General features: G+C 37.7%; 1 protein-coding gene across 9 annotated transcripts in view; it reads left to right on the top strand.

Moving 5' to 3' along the window:
• The window catches only part of Sclt1 (sodium channel and clathrin linker 1), a 158444-nt gene that overhangs the window by 18984 nt on the left and 122968 nt on the right, over nucleotides 1-16492 (top strand). For 7 of the 9 annotated variants that reach the window (XR_005500249.2, XR_005500251.2, XM_039101819.2 and 4 more), the window contains 3 exon segments: nucleotides 2495-2553; nucleotides 3042-3114; nucleotides 10579-10634. Coding sequence is in view for 6 of the 9 variants with exons in the window: in XM_039101819.2 (XP_038957747.1) it covers nucleotides 2495-2553; nucleotides 3042-3114; nucleotides 10579-10634 (188 nt within the window). In the remaining 3 variants the exon portion in view is untranslated. 9 annotated transcript variants of the gene reach the window in all.

The raw sequence follows: 16492 nt of genomic DNA, 5'->3' as shown, positions 1-16492 counted from the left end.
TAAGCCACTACCTAAAGACTATACATCGACTGACCCTGGACTCTGACCCCATAGGTAGCAATGAATATCCTAGTAAGAGCACCAGTGGAAGGGGAAGCCCTGGGTCCTGGTAAGACTGAACCCCCAGTGAACTAGTCTATGGGGGAAGGGCGGCAATGGGGGGAGGGTTGGGAGGGGAACACCCATAAGGAAGAGGAGGGGGGAGGGGGATGTTTGCCCGGAAACCGGGAAAGGGAATAACACTCGAAATGTATATAAGAAATACTCAAGTTAATAAAAAAAAAAATGAGATACAGAGAGCTAAACTGAACATTCTCAGCTGAGGATTATTGAACAGTCAAAAAGCACCTAAAGAAATGTTCAACATCTTTACTCATCAGGGAAATACAAATCAAAACAACCCTGAGATTCCACCTCACACCAGTCAGAATGGCTAAGATCAAAAACTCAGGTGACAGCAGATGTTGGCGAGGATGTGGAGAAAGAGGAACACTCCTCTATTGTTGGTGGGATTGCAAACTGGTACAACCACTCTGAAAATCAGTCTGGAGGTTCCTCAGAAAATTGGACATTCCATTACTTGAGGACCCAGCTTTACCTCTCCTGGGCATATACCCAAATGATGCTCCAACATACAACAAAGACACATGCTCCACTATGTTAATAGTAGCCTTATTTATAATTGCCAGAAACTGGAACAAACCCAGATGCCCTTCAACGGAGGAATGGATTCCAAAACTGTGGTACCATCTACACAATGGATTACTGCTCTGCTATCAAAAACAATGACTTCATGAAATTCATAGGCAAATGGAATGAACTAGAAAATATCATCCTGAGTAAGGTTATTCAATCACAGAATAACACACTTGGTATGCCCTCATGGATATTAACCACAAAGCTCAAATTACCCAAGATGCAATCCATAGACCACAGGAAGCTCAAGAAAAAGGATGACCAAAATATGGATTCTCCCATTCCTTCTTAAAAGGAGGGGGGATATCCATTGGGGGGATTATGGAAGCAAAGTTTAGAGCAGCGACTCAAGGAATGGCCATTCAGAGCCTGCCCCACATGTGGCCCATATGTATACAGCCACCAAAAGTAAATAAGATTGATGAAGCTAGAAAATACATGCTGAAAGGGACCGGATATAGATTTCTCCTGAGAGACACATCTAGAGCATGTCCATTACAGAGGTCAATGCTAGCAGCAAACCAACGAACTGAGAATAGGACCCCCTTGTGGGGGAATTAGAGGAAGTATTGAAAGAGTTGAAAGAGCTTGCAACCCCATAAAAACCACAATGCCAACCAACCAGAGCTTCGAGGGACGAAACCACTACCGAAAGACTATACATGAACTGACCCAGGGCTCCAACTGCATATGTAGCAGATAATAACCTTGTTGGGGTATCAAGGGAAGGGAAAGCCCTTGGTCCTGCCAAGGGTGGACCCCCAGTGCAGGGGAATATGGGGGGAGCAATAAGTGGGATATGTATGGGGAATACCCATATGGGGGAGGGGGAGGGTCAGGAATGGGAGCTTATGGACAGGAAACCGGGAAGGGGAATAACCTTTGAAATGTAAGTAGAAATATCTCTAATAAAAAAACTTTTAAAAAGTTTCATGTGACTCTACATTTATCTTAAAAACAAACAAGCAAGATTAATACTTCTTAAACTCATACATTAGGACTGAAGCAGCATTTAAAAGGAAATGTACTCCCCTATTTGCATGCATTTAATGTAGAAAATGAACAGCAAGAACAAATTAAATTTGACAAAAGAAAGGAAGTAGAACTTAAGTAATGAACTGCCAGTGTAAAATTAGGGAAAATTACAAAAGTAAAAAGATTGGCTGTTAAAAAAAATAAAGTACACAAGTTACTTTCCAGGAAGATAAAGGGAAAATGACTATTAATGTTTGAGGAAACTACTGAACTTTTTTTTTAGTATGCTCTCCTATCTAAGATTTAATGTAGTCTCTATTTTACTTGAACATGTATTACATTATGTGGTGTTTTCTAGGTAAATAATCAAATTATTTGTATATGATAATTATGTCACATATTACTCTTCAGCCTTTAAACATTCCTTATATCATGTTGACCAGAACAGTGAAAGTAAGCAGCCTTGTATTGTTGCTGAACTTAATGTAAGCTTCCCTTGTTTCACCATAAATAATAATTAGTGTTAATCCCTGGTAAATAGTTTCATCAAATAGAAAATTCTTTGTAGTTCTTATTGGCCAATTTTTTATCATGCATAGTTAAGTTTACCAAATGCATTTCAACATCAGCTTTTTTCTTTATTTCCTTTTGAATTACATTTGATAAATTTTATAAAGTTATAAAAATCATATTGATAATTAATTTAAGCCAGTTTCAGTTTTAACTAGAATAATGTGAGAAAATATTTTAATATTTTATATTATTAATTAAATATTATCAATATTTAAAATATTTTTATGTTTTTTAAATATTTTTGTTATAGAACAGCATGTCCAAAGGAGGCAGAGGTGACACACTAACAAACTCTGTAAATGACCAAAGGTAAAGTATTATTAAATAGATATTATTTTTCAATTATTTGATTATTGAAAGAGTTCCTTAATTTATGACTACTTAATGTATGGTCTGCTGCAATTGAACATAAATGACTTGCTATCCAGTTGATGAAAACATTGATGGAATTTATAATAGTGGATTCTAATGGAATATGATCTTGCCTGTTCCCCAAGTACTTAGTAATATCTGAGAGCATCTTTGATTTGTAACAAGTAAATCGTATGGAGGCTTTATTAAGTGGAAGCCAGAGAAACTGTTTGTTATCCTTTGGAGTTCAAGGCTTCTCTCCTGTTTCTTCCACCTGATCAAGAAGTTTTCAGTCCAAAATATTACTTGTGTTAAGGGTTTAAGAAAAAGGGCAAGTACTGATTCATATTAGACACAAATTTTCATATGAGATTTACTTTACTTATTACATGCTTAAAGTAAGTGGAACTGAATATTCAGTCTTTTAATTCTGTACTTTCCTTTAGTGCTTTACCTCCTCTCATTGCTGAGTATGAGAAACATCTCGAAGAGCTAAACAGGCAGCTGACCTATTACCAGGTGAGAAGTCATAATCACTTAGCTTTTGTAAGGTTTGACTATGAGAAGAAAATATGAAAGTCTCATTTATCTGTAAATGTATATCTATAAACACTAGCTTCAGTTTTCTTTTTAATCCAGTATTTCCTTGTTCTTGCTCTCTGGCAGAGGCATCTTTTAAAAGCTGGAAGCAGTGTCCTGATGGCATTGTTATTTGTTCATAGCTCAGTGATCAGAGCCCATCTCAGAATCTACCCACATATGTCATTACTTGCATAATGGTTATCCCCCATCTTCAGATGCTATTTCTGTCATATGCCTTTATATCTTTTAAATAAGATATTATTATTCTACTTCCAATATATGCTTGGGTTTAGCAGATTTTGTTTTTACTAGTGGAAATTTATTTTAAGAATAATGGCAATAAACTTATGACATTTTCTGTGTAGACAGGTCTCAGTCTCAGGGCTTCTGAGATTCTGCTCATGGAAAACTATAGCATACTATAGGGTTGTTACACGCTTAAAGTAACCACATCTTTGAATATAACTAATATTTATAATGTGTTTCTTTCAGTTGAAATGTCTTTTACATTTCCTCCCAGATTTTCTGTTACCAGGTATTTCATTTTTAAAAGAGCTTTTATTTTTAAAATTGGCTTGCAGAGTAATGGGTTTCCATATGGGGTTTTCCTACATACCATGTTTTTTATTGATCTCTCCTAGCTCCACCCACTGCATACTTCCACTTTTCCTTAACTCCATTCCCAGCAGTACCCTTTGGTTCCAGGGTTTCCTTTTCCACTTTTGTTATTGTTATCTTCCCCACTGCCTTCTCTGAAAGCTGCTGCTGCTGCTTCCTTTCTCCAGAATGTGTAGAGCTGTAAAAGCTAAACACAAAGCTGCTGCTCAATTAGCGGACAGTTCACCAAAAGGAAAAAGAGAAAACGGTAGATAAATATCTAGAAATATTTCTTAATCGGATTTTCTGTCTTGGGCTAAGCCCACCAGCTGATAATGACTTTGTTAGAGATTGGCTATAATAATGATTGTATTAGGCCTAGATACCAACCCCTAGATCAATTCACTAACAGTAAAGAAAGCATCATGTAGATGTGAGGAAGCATAATGGCCCTGGATTAAAATAATCCCTCCAGGCTGTTTTCTCAAAGTGGTGCTGTGTGAGTGGCAGGCTCTGAGCCCATTGTCCTCCCTTTTTTCTCCCCATCCCCAGGTGTTTTTTGCTTGTTTGTTTGTTTGTTTGTTTGTTTGTTTGTTTTTTGTTTTGGTTTGATTGTGTAGCCCTAGCTGTCCTGGAACTCTCTGTAGACCAGGCTGGCCTCTAACTCACAGAGCTTTATCTGCCTCTGCCTCCAGAGTACTGGAGTTAAAGGTGTGAGCAACCACCACCTGGCTGTCTTTTCTCTTAGTGCATGGCCAAGAAGAAATTCTGTGTTGTGCTTTAAAGTGTAGTACCTAGTAGGCTTTGATGGTTTTCTAACTCTTTGACAAAATACCTGAGAAAAATGAGGGAAGGGAGGGATTTTGGCAAATGGTTTCCATCCAGGATACCTGGCTCTCTTTCTCTGGTTCTGAGCAAGACAGAAAATACCTTGGTAGCTGGAGAGCACAATAAGGAAGGCTACTCTCTTCATGGTGTCTAGGAAGCAGAGAGAAGAAAAGGGATGCTAGGACAATATAAGCCTTTTGAAGTCTTACCCCTCATGACCTGTGTCTTTAAACTCGGTGGTCTCTAAATTGCTCATGAAGCTACAGATTAATTTGTATGAAGTTGGAGTCTCCTCTCAAGTTACCACCTCTCAATACAAGCTTTCAAAATGTACATCTGTGAAGGGCATTTTCCATACAACCACACTATAGGCCTTTGAATAGCTGATGAATCCTAGGGTTTGTGGGAACAAGAGAATTAGAGCTAACTAAACAATTTTTAAAGTATTAATTTTTTAATTAATAGAGTGGTATGTACCTTTACTAAGAGAACACAATGCTTACAACTCCTAAAAAAATAGATATTTTCTTTACATAAAGAATTATGTAGACTTTCATTTACTTCTATATAAACTTCTAAAGTGAACGTGTAGGGCCAGGATTCTATATTATCATAACACAATATTTTGCAATTTAATTTTATTTTTTTACTTATTCACTTTACACTCACTGCCCCATCTCAGTTACCCCCTCCCACAATCCTTCCTCTGAGTGAGTGGGGGCCCCCCTGAGCATGCCCCCACCCTGGCACTTTAAGTCTCTGTGAGGCTAGGCACTTTCTCTCCCACTGATCCCAGACAAGGCAGCCCAGCTCGAACATATATAGGCAACAGCTTTTGGAATAGTCCCCATTTCAGTTATTCGGACCCACATCAGTTATATATGTGCAGGAAGGCTTAGGCCCAGGCTGTTTATGTTCCTTGGTTTGTGGTTCAGACTCTGAGAGCCCCGTGGGCCCATGTTAATTGACTCTGTTGGAGTTGCTATCCCCTTCAGGCCCACAATCCTTCTTCCTACTTTTCAATAAGAGTTCCCAAGCTCTATCCACTGTTTGGCTGTGGGTGTCTATACTGTCTGAATCAGCTGTTGGGTGTAGCCTGGCAGAGGACAACATGCTCCTGTCTGCAAGCATAACAGAGAACCATTAATAATGTCATGGACTGCTGCCTGCCTCAGTCTCTACTCCATCCCCCTTGCCTGTATTTCTTGTACACAGGAGAAATTTTGGGTTGCAACTTTTGTGAGTGGGTTGGTGTCTCTAATCGCTCCATTAGGGTTCCTGCCTGGCTTACAGGAGGTGGCCTCTTCAGGTTCCATATCCCCAACTTAGTAAGTCACAGATAAGGTCACCTCCCCCTTGATTCTTTCTTCAGTGCTTATCTTATCTCTGTCTCTTTCTGGAAATGCCTCCCACCTCCTCACCCCACCCTATCCCCCACCCCTCAATCAGTTTCAGATTTCCATCTACCCATCTCCCTGTCCTTCCCTGCTCCTGAATCCTCTATGCCCCCTTCCCAGTTCCCCTCCCACTCAGTTCCCTCCCTCCATCTGCCTCTTATGACTATTTTATTCCCCCTTCTACATGAGATTCAAGCATCCTCTCTTGGGTCTTTCTTTTTGTTTAGTTTCTTTGGATCTGTGGATTGTAGCATGATAGCTATATTTTATGACTAATATCCACTTACAAGTGAGCACATACCGTGCATGTCCTTTAGGGATTGGGTTGCCTCACTCAGGATGATATTTTCAAGTTTCATCAATTTACCTGCAAATTTCATGATGTCTTTGTTTTTAATAGCTAAATGATATTCGATTGTATAGATGTACCACATTTTCTTTGTCCATTCTTCAGTTGAAGGACATCTAGGTTGTTTCCAGTTTCTGGCTATTACGATTAAAGCTGCTATGAACATAGTTGAGCAAGTGTCCTTGTGAGATGGTGGAAAATCTTTTAGGTATATGCCCAGGGGTAGTATAAGTAGGTCTTGAAGTAGAACTATTCCCAGTTTTCTGAAAAACCACCAAATTCATTTCTACAGTGGTTGTAAAAGTTTGCACTCCCACCAGCAGTGAAGAAGTGTTCCCCTTGCTCTGCATCCTCACTGACATGTACTATCCCTTGAGTTTTGATCTTAGCCATTCTGACGGGTCTAAGATGGACCCTCAGAGTTCTTTTGATTTGCTTTTCCCTGATGGCTAAGGAATATTTAAGTGCTTCTTGGCCATTCGAGATTCCTCTGTTGAGAATTTTTGTTTGGCCTGGCATAAGATAATTCTTAATTTATTTCCCATTCTTCATGATATATTTTTTAGTCTTTGGCCATTTAAGCTTCAGCCAACCACAAACATCTTTTTTTTTTCTTTCTGAGGGGCAATTAAAAAACAATGAAAGTCTTTAGTGTGAATGATGTAATTTTTAGTTTTAGGAATAGCAAATCTAAAATTTCTGCTGAACTCACTGTATGAATTGAATGATGGTATACTTTGTTTACTTCAGTTGTTGTTCCAGAATAGCTAGTTGCCTGGAAAGTTAACCCTCCTAAAGCCTCTTATAACCTGTCTGATTCCTGTGTCTCTTTAATGAGCTATTTTACTGAAGTGCTTGGCTTCAGTTTCTCATTTGCTGTTCTTACCACCTCTGGTGATTACCTAATTAGTTACAAGAAGAAGCTACACTTATCCCAAGAGTTTTCACTGATAGTAATAGTTATTGCATTTGTATTATACAAAAGGAAGATGTTGATATTTACTTCTAATGATAATCTATTTATGCTCACAGACATATAATTAATAAAAAGTGCTAATTTTTAAGTACATTTTTAGGTACATGTGTACCTAAGCATAGTGGCCTGTGACTTTAGTCCCGGTACTCATGAGGCAGAGGCAGGTAAATTTCTGTAAGTTAGAAGCCAGCCTGAACTACATAGAAAGTTTCAGGACAGTCAGGGCTACATAGAGAGACTTTCTCATGAAAGCAGCAGACAAACAAAATCTAACACATTAAAAATAAAGAACAAAAAAAAAAAAAACAAAAAAAAAAAACAAGAATTAGAGACATGACCAAGAAGTAGTATACCTTCAAAGTAGTAAAAGCATCCTGTAATTCTGTATATAAAGATCCCCCTCCCAAAATGCAAATCAAGACAACCCTGAGATTTCACCTCACACCAGTGAGAATGGCTAAGATCAAAAACTCAGGTGACAGCAAATGCTGGCGAGGATGTGGAGAAAGAGGAACACTCCTCCATTGCTGGTGGGATTGCAGACTGGTACAACCATTCTGGAAATCAGTCTGGAGGTTCCTCAGACAATTGGACATTGAACTGCCTGAGGATCCAGCTATACCTCTCTTGGGCATATACCCAAAAGATGCCCCAACATATAAAAAAGACACGTGCTCCACTATGTTCATCGCAGCCTTATTTATAATAGCCAGAAGCTGGAAAGAATACAGATGCCCTTCAACAGAGGAATGGATACAGAAAATGTGGTACATCTACACAATGGAATACTACTCAGCTATCAAAAACAATGAGTTTATGAAATTCATAGGCAAATGGAGGGAACTGGAAAATATCATCCTGAGTGAGGTAACCCAATCACAGAAAAACACACTTGGTATGCACTCATTGATTAGTGGCTATTAGTCCAAATGCTTGAATTACCCTAGATGCACAGAACACATGAAACTCAAGACGGATGATCAAAATGTGAATGCTTCACTCCTTCTTTAAAAGGGGAACAAAAAAACCCTTGGGAGGGAATAGGGAGGCAAAGTTTAGAACGGAGGCAGAAGGAACACCCATTCAGAGCCTGCCCCACATGTGGCCCATACATGTACAGCCACCCAGTTGGATAAGATGGATGAAGCAAAGAAGTGCAGGCTGACAGGAACCAGATGTAGATCTCTCCTGAGAGACACAGCCAGAATACAGCAAATACAGAGGCGAATGCCAGCAGCAATCCACTGAACTGAGAACGGGACCCCCATTGAAGGAATCAGAGAAAGGTCTGGAAGAGCTTGAAGGGGCTTGAGACCTCATATGAACAACAATGCCAACCAACCAGAGCTTCCAGGGACTAAGCCACTACCCAAAGACTATACATGGACTGACCCTGGGCTCCAACCTCATAGGTAGCAATGAATAGCCTAGTAAGAGCACCAGTGGAAGGGGAAGTCCTTGGTCCTGCCAAGACTGAACCCCCAGTGAACATGATTGTTATGGGGAGGGTAGTAATGGGGGGAGGATGGGGAGGGGAAGCCCATATAGAAGGGGAGGGGGAGGGGTTAGGTGGATGTTGGCCCGGAAACCAGGAAGGGGAATAATAATCGAAAAGTAAATAAGCAATACTCAAGTTAATAAAGATAAAAAAAAAAAAAGATCCCCCCCTCCCACCGCACAAAAGAAAAAATATATAGTAGGGAAATTTTGATGATATAAGAAGCACTTTGTAGATCTTTTTCTTCCAAATATTAAGTATTTTCAAATATTTTATAGTAAAGCCCTAAATGTGACTTATGTAGTACACAAACATTCTATATAATCATTTACAATATTTGATACTTTTTAATATATTCAATATTCAATTATCTAGTGGTATATTAATTAATTTTAGCTTGACTGAAATTCTGGCTAGCAGGAACCTGAGAAAAATTTGGTTTTGATGCCATATTTGGTTTGGATTTCATATTAAAAGGTGGTTAGTGATTTCTTAGGCCAAGTTGCTTTGAATATCTCTGAGTAGGAGAGTGAGTAGGAGAGAGAGACTTGGAAGCTGCCTACTCACACTTCTCATGCCAGCTCTGCTCTAGGCTTGGCCCTTCTCCCTGCCCTAGAGTACACAGTGAGGACTGATGAGAGTGTTTTGAGCCCAGTACACCTTTGTTGGAAAACTGCTTTTCCATGACTGCCTTTTGCTGCATGCAGACCTTTCACACTTATTAAAACTGACTCCTTAGGGTTGGGGATTTAGCTCAGTGGTAGAGCGCTTGCCTAGGAAGCACAAGGCCCTGGGTTCGGTCCCCAGCTCCAAAAAAAAGAACCAAAAAAAAAAAAATGAGTAAAACTGACTCCTTATTTTGTCATTTTGCGTTTATTAACATTCCCTTTCTTTTTTCCTTTGAAAGGCTAATAATCTCTTTATTACCCTAGAAAGTCAGTGAAACTTTCCTCTCATTCTCTTTACAGTATGAATTACAATCTTCCTTGTATTCTAGAAGTGGGTTTTTAAATCATCTAGCCTGCTAAGAACTACTAGTAGATACTTATGTCAGTGGCCATGTCTGTTTACCTCAGCAGCCTTGTTTAGAACAGAGTTCACTTCAGAAGGGTGTTGAGGTAAAGAATGAATGATTGCTGAAGAAGACCTGTATTTCCTTTCCCACCATTCCCATCTTTCATCTTGAAGTAGCAAATATATGTACAGATATGAACTTCTCCTGAATACATGGATTAGTTAAGATAGATTTTCAAGGGATAGCAATGAGCTAGGTTCTTGCTTTTGTTTGTTTGTTTGCTTGCTTGCCTGCTTATTTGTTTAAGACAGGGTTTCTCTGTGTAATGGTGCTGCCTGTCCTGGAACTCACTCCAAAGACCAGGCTGGCCTCAAATTCACAGAGATCCACCTGCCTCTGCTTCAGGACTGCTGGGGTTGAATGTGTGCACCACCTCTCCCAGCTCAACTGATTCTTTTATCATACTGAAGTGTATCTTACTTTGTTTTCTTGGATATATATTTTTACAATTTTCTCAATTATTGCATAAAATGGTTTTATTTATAATCTATTCAAAATGAATGTTTTATCATATTTGGTACATTATTAAACTATCCGTATGTGATAAGACTTGTTAAAATAAATGAATAAATTTTATCTAAATATTAAAAAGTCTGACTGCATGCATATGAAATGAGTACTTAGTGGAGATTTAATTGTTTGGAGAATGTATTACTACACCACCTTTTATTATTCTTGTAGAAACACATGGGTGAGATGAAACTACAACTTGAAACCGTCATCACAGAAAATGAAAGGTAAATCAATTAGTCAGTGGGTCTTTTGATGTTCTTTGATGCATAGAGTGTGGCGCTTTAGAGTACAGACTCCTGGGCTTGAGTTTCTGTTGACTACAGGCTTCATTACCTGTGATTGTAAACAACCTTCTGTTGTAACTTTTTTCTATAAATTGGAAATAATAAAAGAATCATTTTCTTTGTCTTGACCTATTGTTACATGTTTACATATACATGAATATAAACTTGCTGAGTTCACTTAGTGATGCTTTCATATTTTTAGAGCTGACAACATGGTATTGGATAACCATTAATTTTGCCTCTCTCAGCAATTCTTAATTGCCTTTAGCTCTTTCTCTAAGGATGAAGCCTTCTGAGATTTCCCCTGTCCATATAGTCACCTGGTGGTGTTGTTCAGATTCTTCTTTAGGCTACCATGTTGTTTAGCTACAATGTAGCTTCCCTGTAGTGTCTGGAAGACATTGTCTCTTAGGAGACATCCTGGTCCTCTGGCTCTTACAATCTATCTACTTCCTCTTCTTTTGTGTTCCCTTAGTCTCATAGGAGTGGTATTATAGAATGTGGCTGGGCACCTCATGGTCATTTTTCTGCATTTTGACCACTTGTAGCTTTCTATACTAGTCTCTATCTGCTACAAAAATAAGCGTATTTGATGAGAGCCGAGAGCTACATTTAACTAGGTACCCATAATGTAATGGTAAATATTTAGGATATAGTTAGAAATTATACTGGTTTCAGCAAGTGATAGTAAATGGGTTCTCCTTTAGGTTTCATGGCCTCACCAGTCCTAGATAATTGGCTAAGTTTATAATACTAGGTCTGAATTTCCTCCTACTGTTCAGGCTGGAAGTCCAATTGAACAGCTGTGGTTACTCACAAGATAGAAGTACCACTGTTTCACCTTTAGAGATGTGTTTTGCTAGCCTTTGCTGTGTTTTATAGGTACCACAGCTGGATTGGACTAGTCATTTTAACCACCTTGGTAGCTTATACCTTCTAGTGTTGTAAGCATTGGTTCTCAGGGAGACTTCCAGGTTATTTCTAGCTCTGTTTCTTAGTGTCTTGTGTCCAAAGTGTATATTGTTTTCAGCAATAAAGATTTACTTCAAATTCTGGGAAGCAACTAAAAGTCAAGGCCTGTTTGTTGGGATGGGATGTCATTTGGACTCCCTTACCAAGGATTCAAATTGAGGATTATCGTGCTTGATCCTGAGGGTTTTGTTGGATAGACTATGACAAAGAAGCATTATTTCATGGGCGGGCTGTAAGAAATAAAGTCATAGCTTGAAGTAGGGCACATAAGTGCCATTAACTATTATCAAGCAGTAAAATAGTGTACAAATATGTAGCAGGAAACATGCTGATTAAATACAAACTTGCCAACCCTGATACATTTACCCATGAGTTCCTTCTAGTTCTCATCGTCATCCCCACTACCGAAGGAAAAACTGTGTTGAATTCTGCTTAGTGTTATATAGTTAGGTTTGCATTTTTAAAACTATAAAAATTGAATCATCCAGTATTCTGAAACTTAACTCTTTTCACTATCATGCACAGTCTGAAAATTTCCAGAGGTAAAATTGCCAGGTTATAGGATTGTAATTTAATGTCAACCTAATTTAAAACTTGACTGTATTACCTAGTTTACATTCTTACCAATAAAAATTTTAATTCATGTTGATCTCTATTTTTCCAGCAATAATTCTAATCAGTCTTCCTAAATACTATCATTGTCACTATTAAGCAATTTCTCATTGTGATCTTGATTTAGATTTTATGAAGACTGTTATGTTTGGCCATTTTTCATCTGCTTCTCATGAAATGCCAAAGTTTTCATTTTTCTTACTAAAATATATCCATCTCTTTTAAGTGCTTCCTGCTAAAATTTTAATCTCTTCTACACCATCTTTGAGGACTTCTTGGAAATATAGTTTCAGACTTTCAAGTACTACATAGATAGATAAATGTGAAATATAATATGACTGCCAATTGGCCATTCAACAGTAGATAATAGGTATTAATTGCAAATGTCCCCTCCCAGGGTGAGATGTGCTTAATGAAAGAATTTTCTGTTTTCTTCTTAAAATTTCAAGGTAGTGCGGTTTCTCAATCTTTTCCTGTGCTTATTTTTTTTCTATCTACTAGTATGTCTTTTCTCAGCATGTTAGAATTTTAAAAATTAATCAAGATTATATAAATTTTATTCTGTCCTGAGTTCCCAAAATTTGACATTAAGAACATAAAACTGTAGAAATTTGACTTCTTGTTGACTTGTAACTAAACCAAAAATGGGGAGAAATGGGGCATTTTTGAATCCTAAATTCATCCAGTTCATGGACTCTTAAATTTTCACTTTCTTTTGTTTGTATTCTTCTATATTATGTAGTAGTTTCTGTTTTATTGCTATATTCTTAATGTACTTTTGTATTTCATGAATATATGTTGTTCTGGTTTGTTTTCTGTTGCTGTGATAAACACCATCGTGTAGAGGAAAGAGTTTATTTGACTTAGACCTCACAGTTTATCATTAGGGGAAGCAGGGCAGGAACTCAAGTGGTCAGGAATTAAAGGGCTACTTACTGACTTGTTTCTCATGGCTTGCTCAGTCTATTTTCTTAAACAACCTAGGACCACCTACAAGGTGTGGTGCTGCCCGCAATGGGCTGCCTCACAAGACTGCTTGCAGTCCAGTCTGTTTACAGACCAGTCTGATGGAGATAGTTTCTCAATTGAGGTTCTCTCTTCCCAGATGACCTTAGAGTGTATCAAGTTGACTTAACTAAATGATTTAAAAAACAAACAAACAAACAAACAAACAAAAACTAGCCAGAACATGTAGCATTCCTATGGAATTATATTTTAGCTTTAACTATATTATCATTTTCTCTCTCTTTTTTTTAATCTCCTCTTTTTTTTTTTTTTATTAACTTGAGTATTTCTTATATACATTTCGAGTGTTATTCCCTTTCCCGGTTTCCAGGCAAACATCCCCCTCCCTCCTCCCCTTCCTTATGGGTGTTCTCCTCCCAACCCTCCCCCCATTGCCGCCCTCCCCCCAACAGTCTAGTTCACTGGGGGTTCAGTCTTAGCAGGACCCAGGGCTTCCCCTTCCACTGGTGCTCTTACTAGGATATTCATTGCTACCTATGAGGTCAGAGTCCAGGGTCAGTCCATGTATAGTCTTTAGGTAGTGGCTTAGTCCCTGGAAGCTCTGGTTGCTTGACATTGTTGTACATATGGGGTCTCTAGCCCCTTCAAGCTCTTCCAGTTCTTTCTCTGATTCCTTCAACGGGGGTCCTATTCTCAGTTCAGTGGTTGCATTTTCTCTCTTTAAAGAATATTTTATTCTCCTTTTTGATTTATGGATTTTTACTAAAATGTACAACTGATTAAAATTTAAAATTAGGTTTTAATTTTTCATTCATTGTGTTTTTTAAGTCTATGTGGGTTTTTTTTAGCTTTAATGTTTTCTCAAAATAATTATTGTTAAACAGACTTTTAATATCCCAGTAAAGAATACTACAGTAATTTTTCAAACATAAACTAAGTTGGGCTTGGTTTCTAGTGTACTAGAAAGACAAGGCATTGTATGGTGTAAAGATAGTAACCATTTAGTTGCTTTATATACATGTTTACAGCATTCTTCCTTTTATGTGCAGCTATCTTGAACCTAGTCTTTAAAATCTCTACTTATTTCCAAGTGTAATGGTGCAGGTGTGGGGCTTGTTTGTTTTTATTTTTGGTTTTGGGATTTTGTTTGTTTTGCTTGTTATAAAAATTGTCTGATCCTGAGTATTTCATAAAGAAAATATGCTTATTTGAGTCTCACAGTTCTGGAGTTCCAGGAACATTGTACTGACCTCATTCAGCTTCTGGTCAGGGCCTCATGCTGATGTATTCTGGTGGAAAAAATGCAAAGTAGAAGGGAGAAGGAACTTGCTTGCTAGCATATGTCATAATAGTCGCTCTCATGCCTGTTAATCACAAGACCTAATTCATTCTCAAGATATCTTACTTCCACACAGTGAATCACCTCCTAGAGATTTGACTCCCTTGGAATAATGTTACAAAAAGCATCACATTTCAACACATTTGACAGAATCCAAATCTAAACCATAGCAGCAATTGGATTTTATGACAGAAAAATAGAAAAATGAATTCTTGGTTTATTAAAGGCACTTTTGAAAATGCTACAAGGTTTTAAAGCAAGCTCTGCTAGCTATGTCTTTAAAGAAAAGTTGTACTTTTAGCTATACGTCATAGTTAATGATTGCAAAGTCAAAATAATTTATAAATTACAGGGAAAATATTTTAAGAAAAGTACACATGAGTACCTTGGGTTATACAGTTGTGTACAGTGCCATAGTATTGGATTTTGGAAACATTTTAATATATTTGTATAGGAATGCATAATATCTAGGAACTGATTATAAATTAAATCACTTTATAAGGAAGATACTAAAGTTACCAAACTTCATGTCCCTGCCCCCCATCAAGACCAATTTGTGCTACCCAAAGATTCTTGGATGTTTTCAGTGGCGCTTGGTTGACTTACAAGGGAATACATACTTAGACACAATTGTTTTAACCATGAGCTCAGGTTCCAGAGACTCAGAAAGACTGAAAGAAAGAAAGGTGCTAAAACGTTTGCTTCTCAAAGGACAGTATGGAGCTACTAACAAAAATCTGGAACCGTGTATCTTCTGAGTTAATAATAGTGAAGCAGTAAAATAATCATTTATAGTTAATCTTCATTCCCAACTTGATAGGATTTAGGATCACCAGAAGACACATGTGCTAAGGGCTTGGAAAGGAGGGCTTCTCCTGAGAGGTTTACCTGAGGAGGGAAAACACTGATGTGAGCAGCACCAGCCCATGAGTTCCTGACTGAATAAAGAGGGAAAGATAGAAAGCCAGATGAGTGATGGCATTCCCATTTCTCTGCCTTCTCTGATGTCCTCGGAGTTGAACACATAGAGCCCACCTATTCTTACACTGACACGGAAGCACCTGCTCCATGAGTTTCCCAGTTTGATCTGTTCTGAACCAAAAAGAAACTGGTCCTCCCTTAATACCTTATCAGGTATTTGGTTACAATAACAAAAAAGTAATTACTCAAAAATATTTGAGTGCCTAGTAAGTATTGGGCATTTCCAATTACTCAGTCTCACCCAGCAAAATTCCTTCCTCCTCCCAAGTAGTTGCTCTTATTTTTATGCCTTGCATATTTCTTGAAAGTCTAAATCCCACATAAGAAAAAAACCTACAATATTTACCATAAGTAATCTCAGGCTCTACCCATTTTGTTTCTTAGAGTTGAATAAAGTTCACTGTATATGTGTCATTTTCTGACATCCAGATTGCTTCCACAACTTCTATGTTATGAATATTGCTATAGTTCACGTGGATATGCGTCTGCTATATACTAAGATCCCATCAAAGTATCTCCCTAGGAGTGGTAGGGCTGGATCATGTGATAGTTTCATTTTTTAGCTTCAGTAGGAGCTGCACTAAGGTGCATTCTTTAAAATGGAACCAAATAGAATTCTAAAACAGTAGAGATGAGAAACAATGAATGAGAAATTAGGAATGTTCAACTAGATTGAAAAAGCAGAATATAAAAAATAACTAAAATAAATTCAAAGAGATAAAGTGCAATTAACTCTTGAACAAAATGTATTTGAACTGTATGGCCCATTTGTAAAAAGTTGTTTGTTTTGTTTTTTTGTTTTTTTTTTTTGAGGTCTCTAATAGTTTGAAATAATTATCTGGTAATTACATAGCATAGGAATATTAGAAAAAAAATAAGAAAAAAGTATGTCAGAAATTCATATGTATAATAGATGACATTTTATCTT

Source organism: Rattus norvegicus, chromosome 2 (genome assembly GCF_036323735.1).
Source record: "Rattus norvegicus strain BN/NHsdMcwi chromosome 2, GRCr8, whole genome shotgun sequence".
Classification (NCBI taxonomy): Eukaryota; Metazoa; Chordata; class Mammalia; order Rodentia; family Muridae; genus Rattus; species Rattus norvegicus.
The sequence above is the reverse complement of the archived record's forward strand: the minus strand, read 5'-3'. Positions and strand labels throughout refer to the sequence as shown.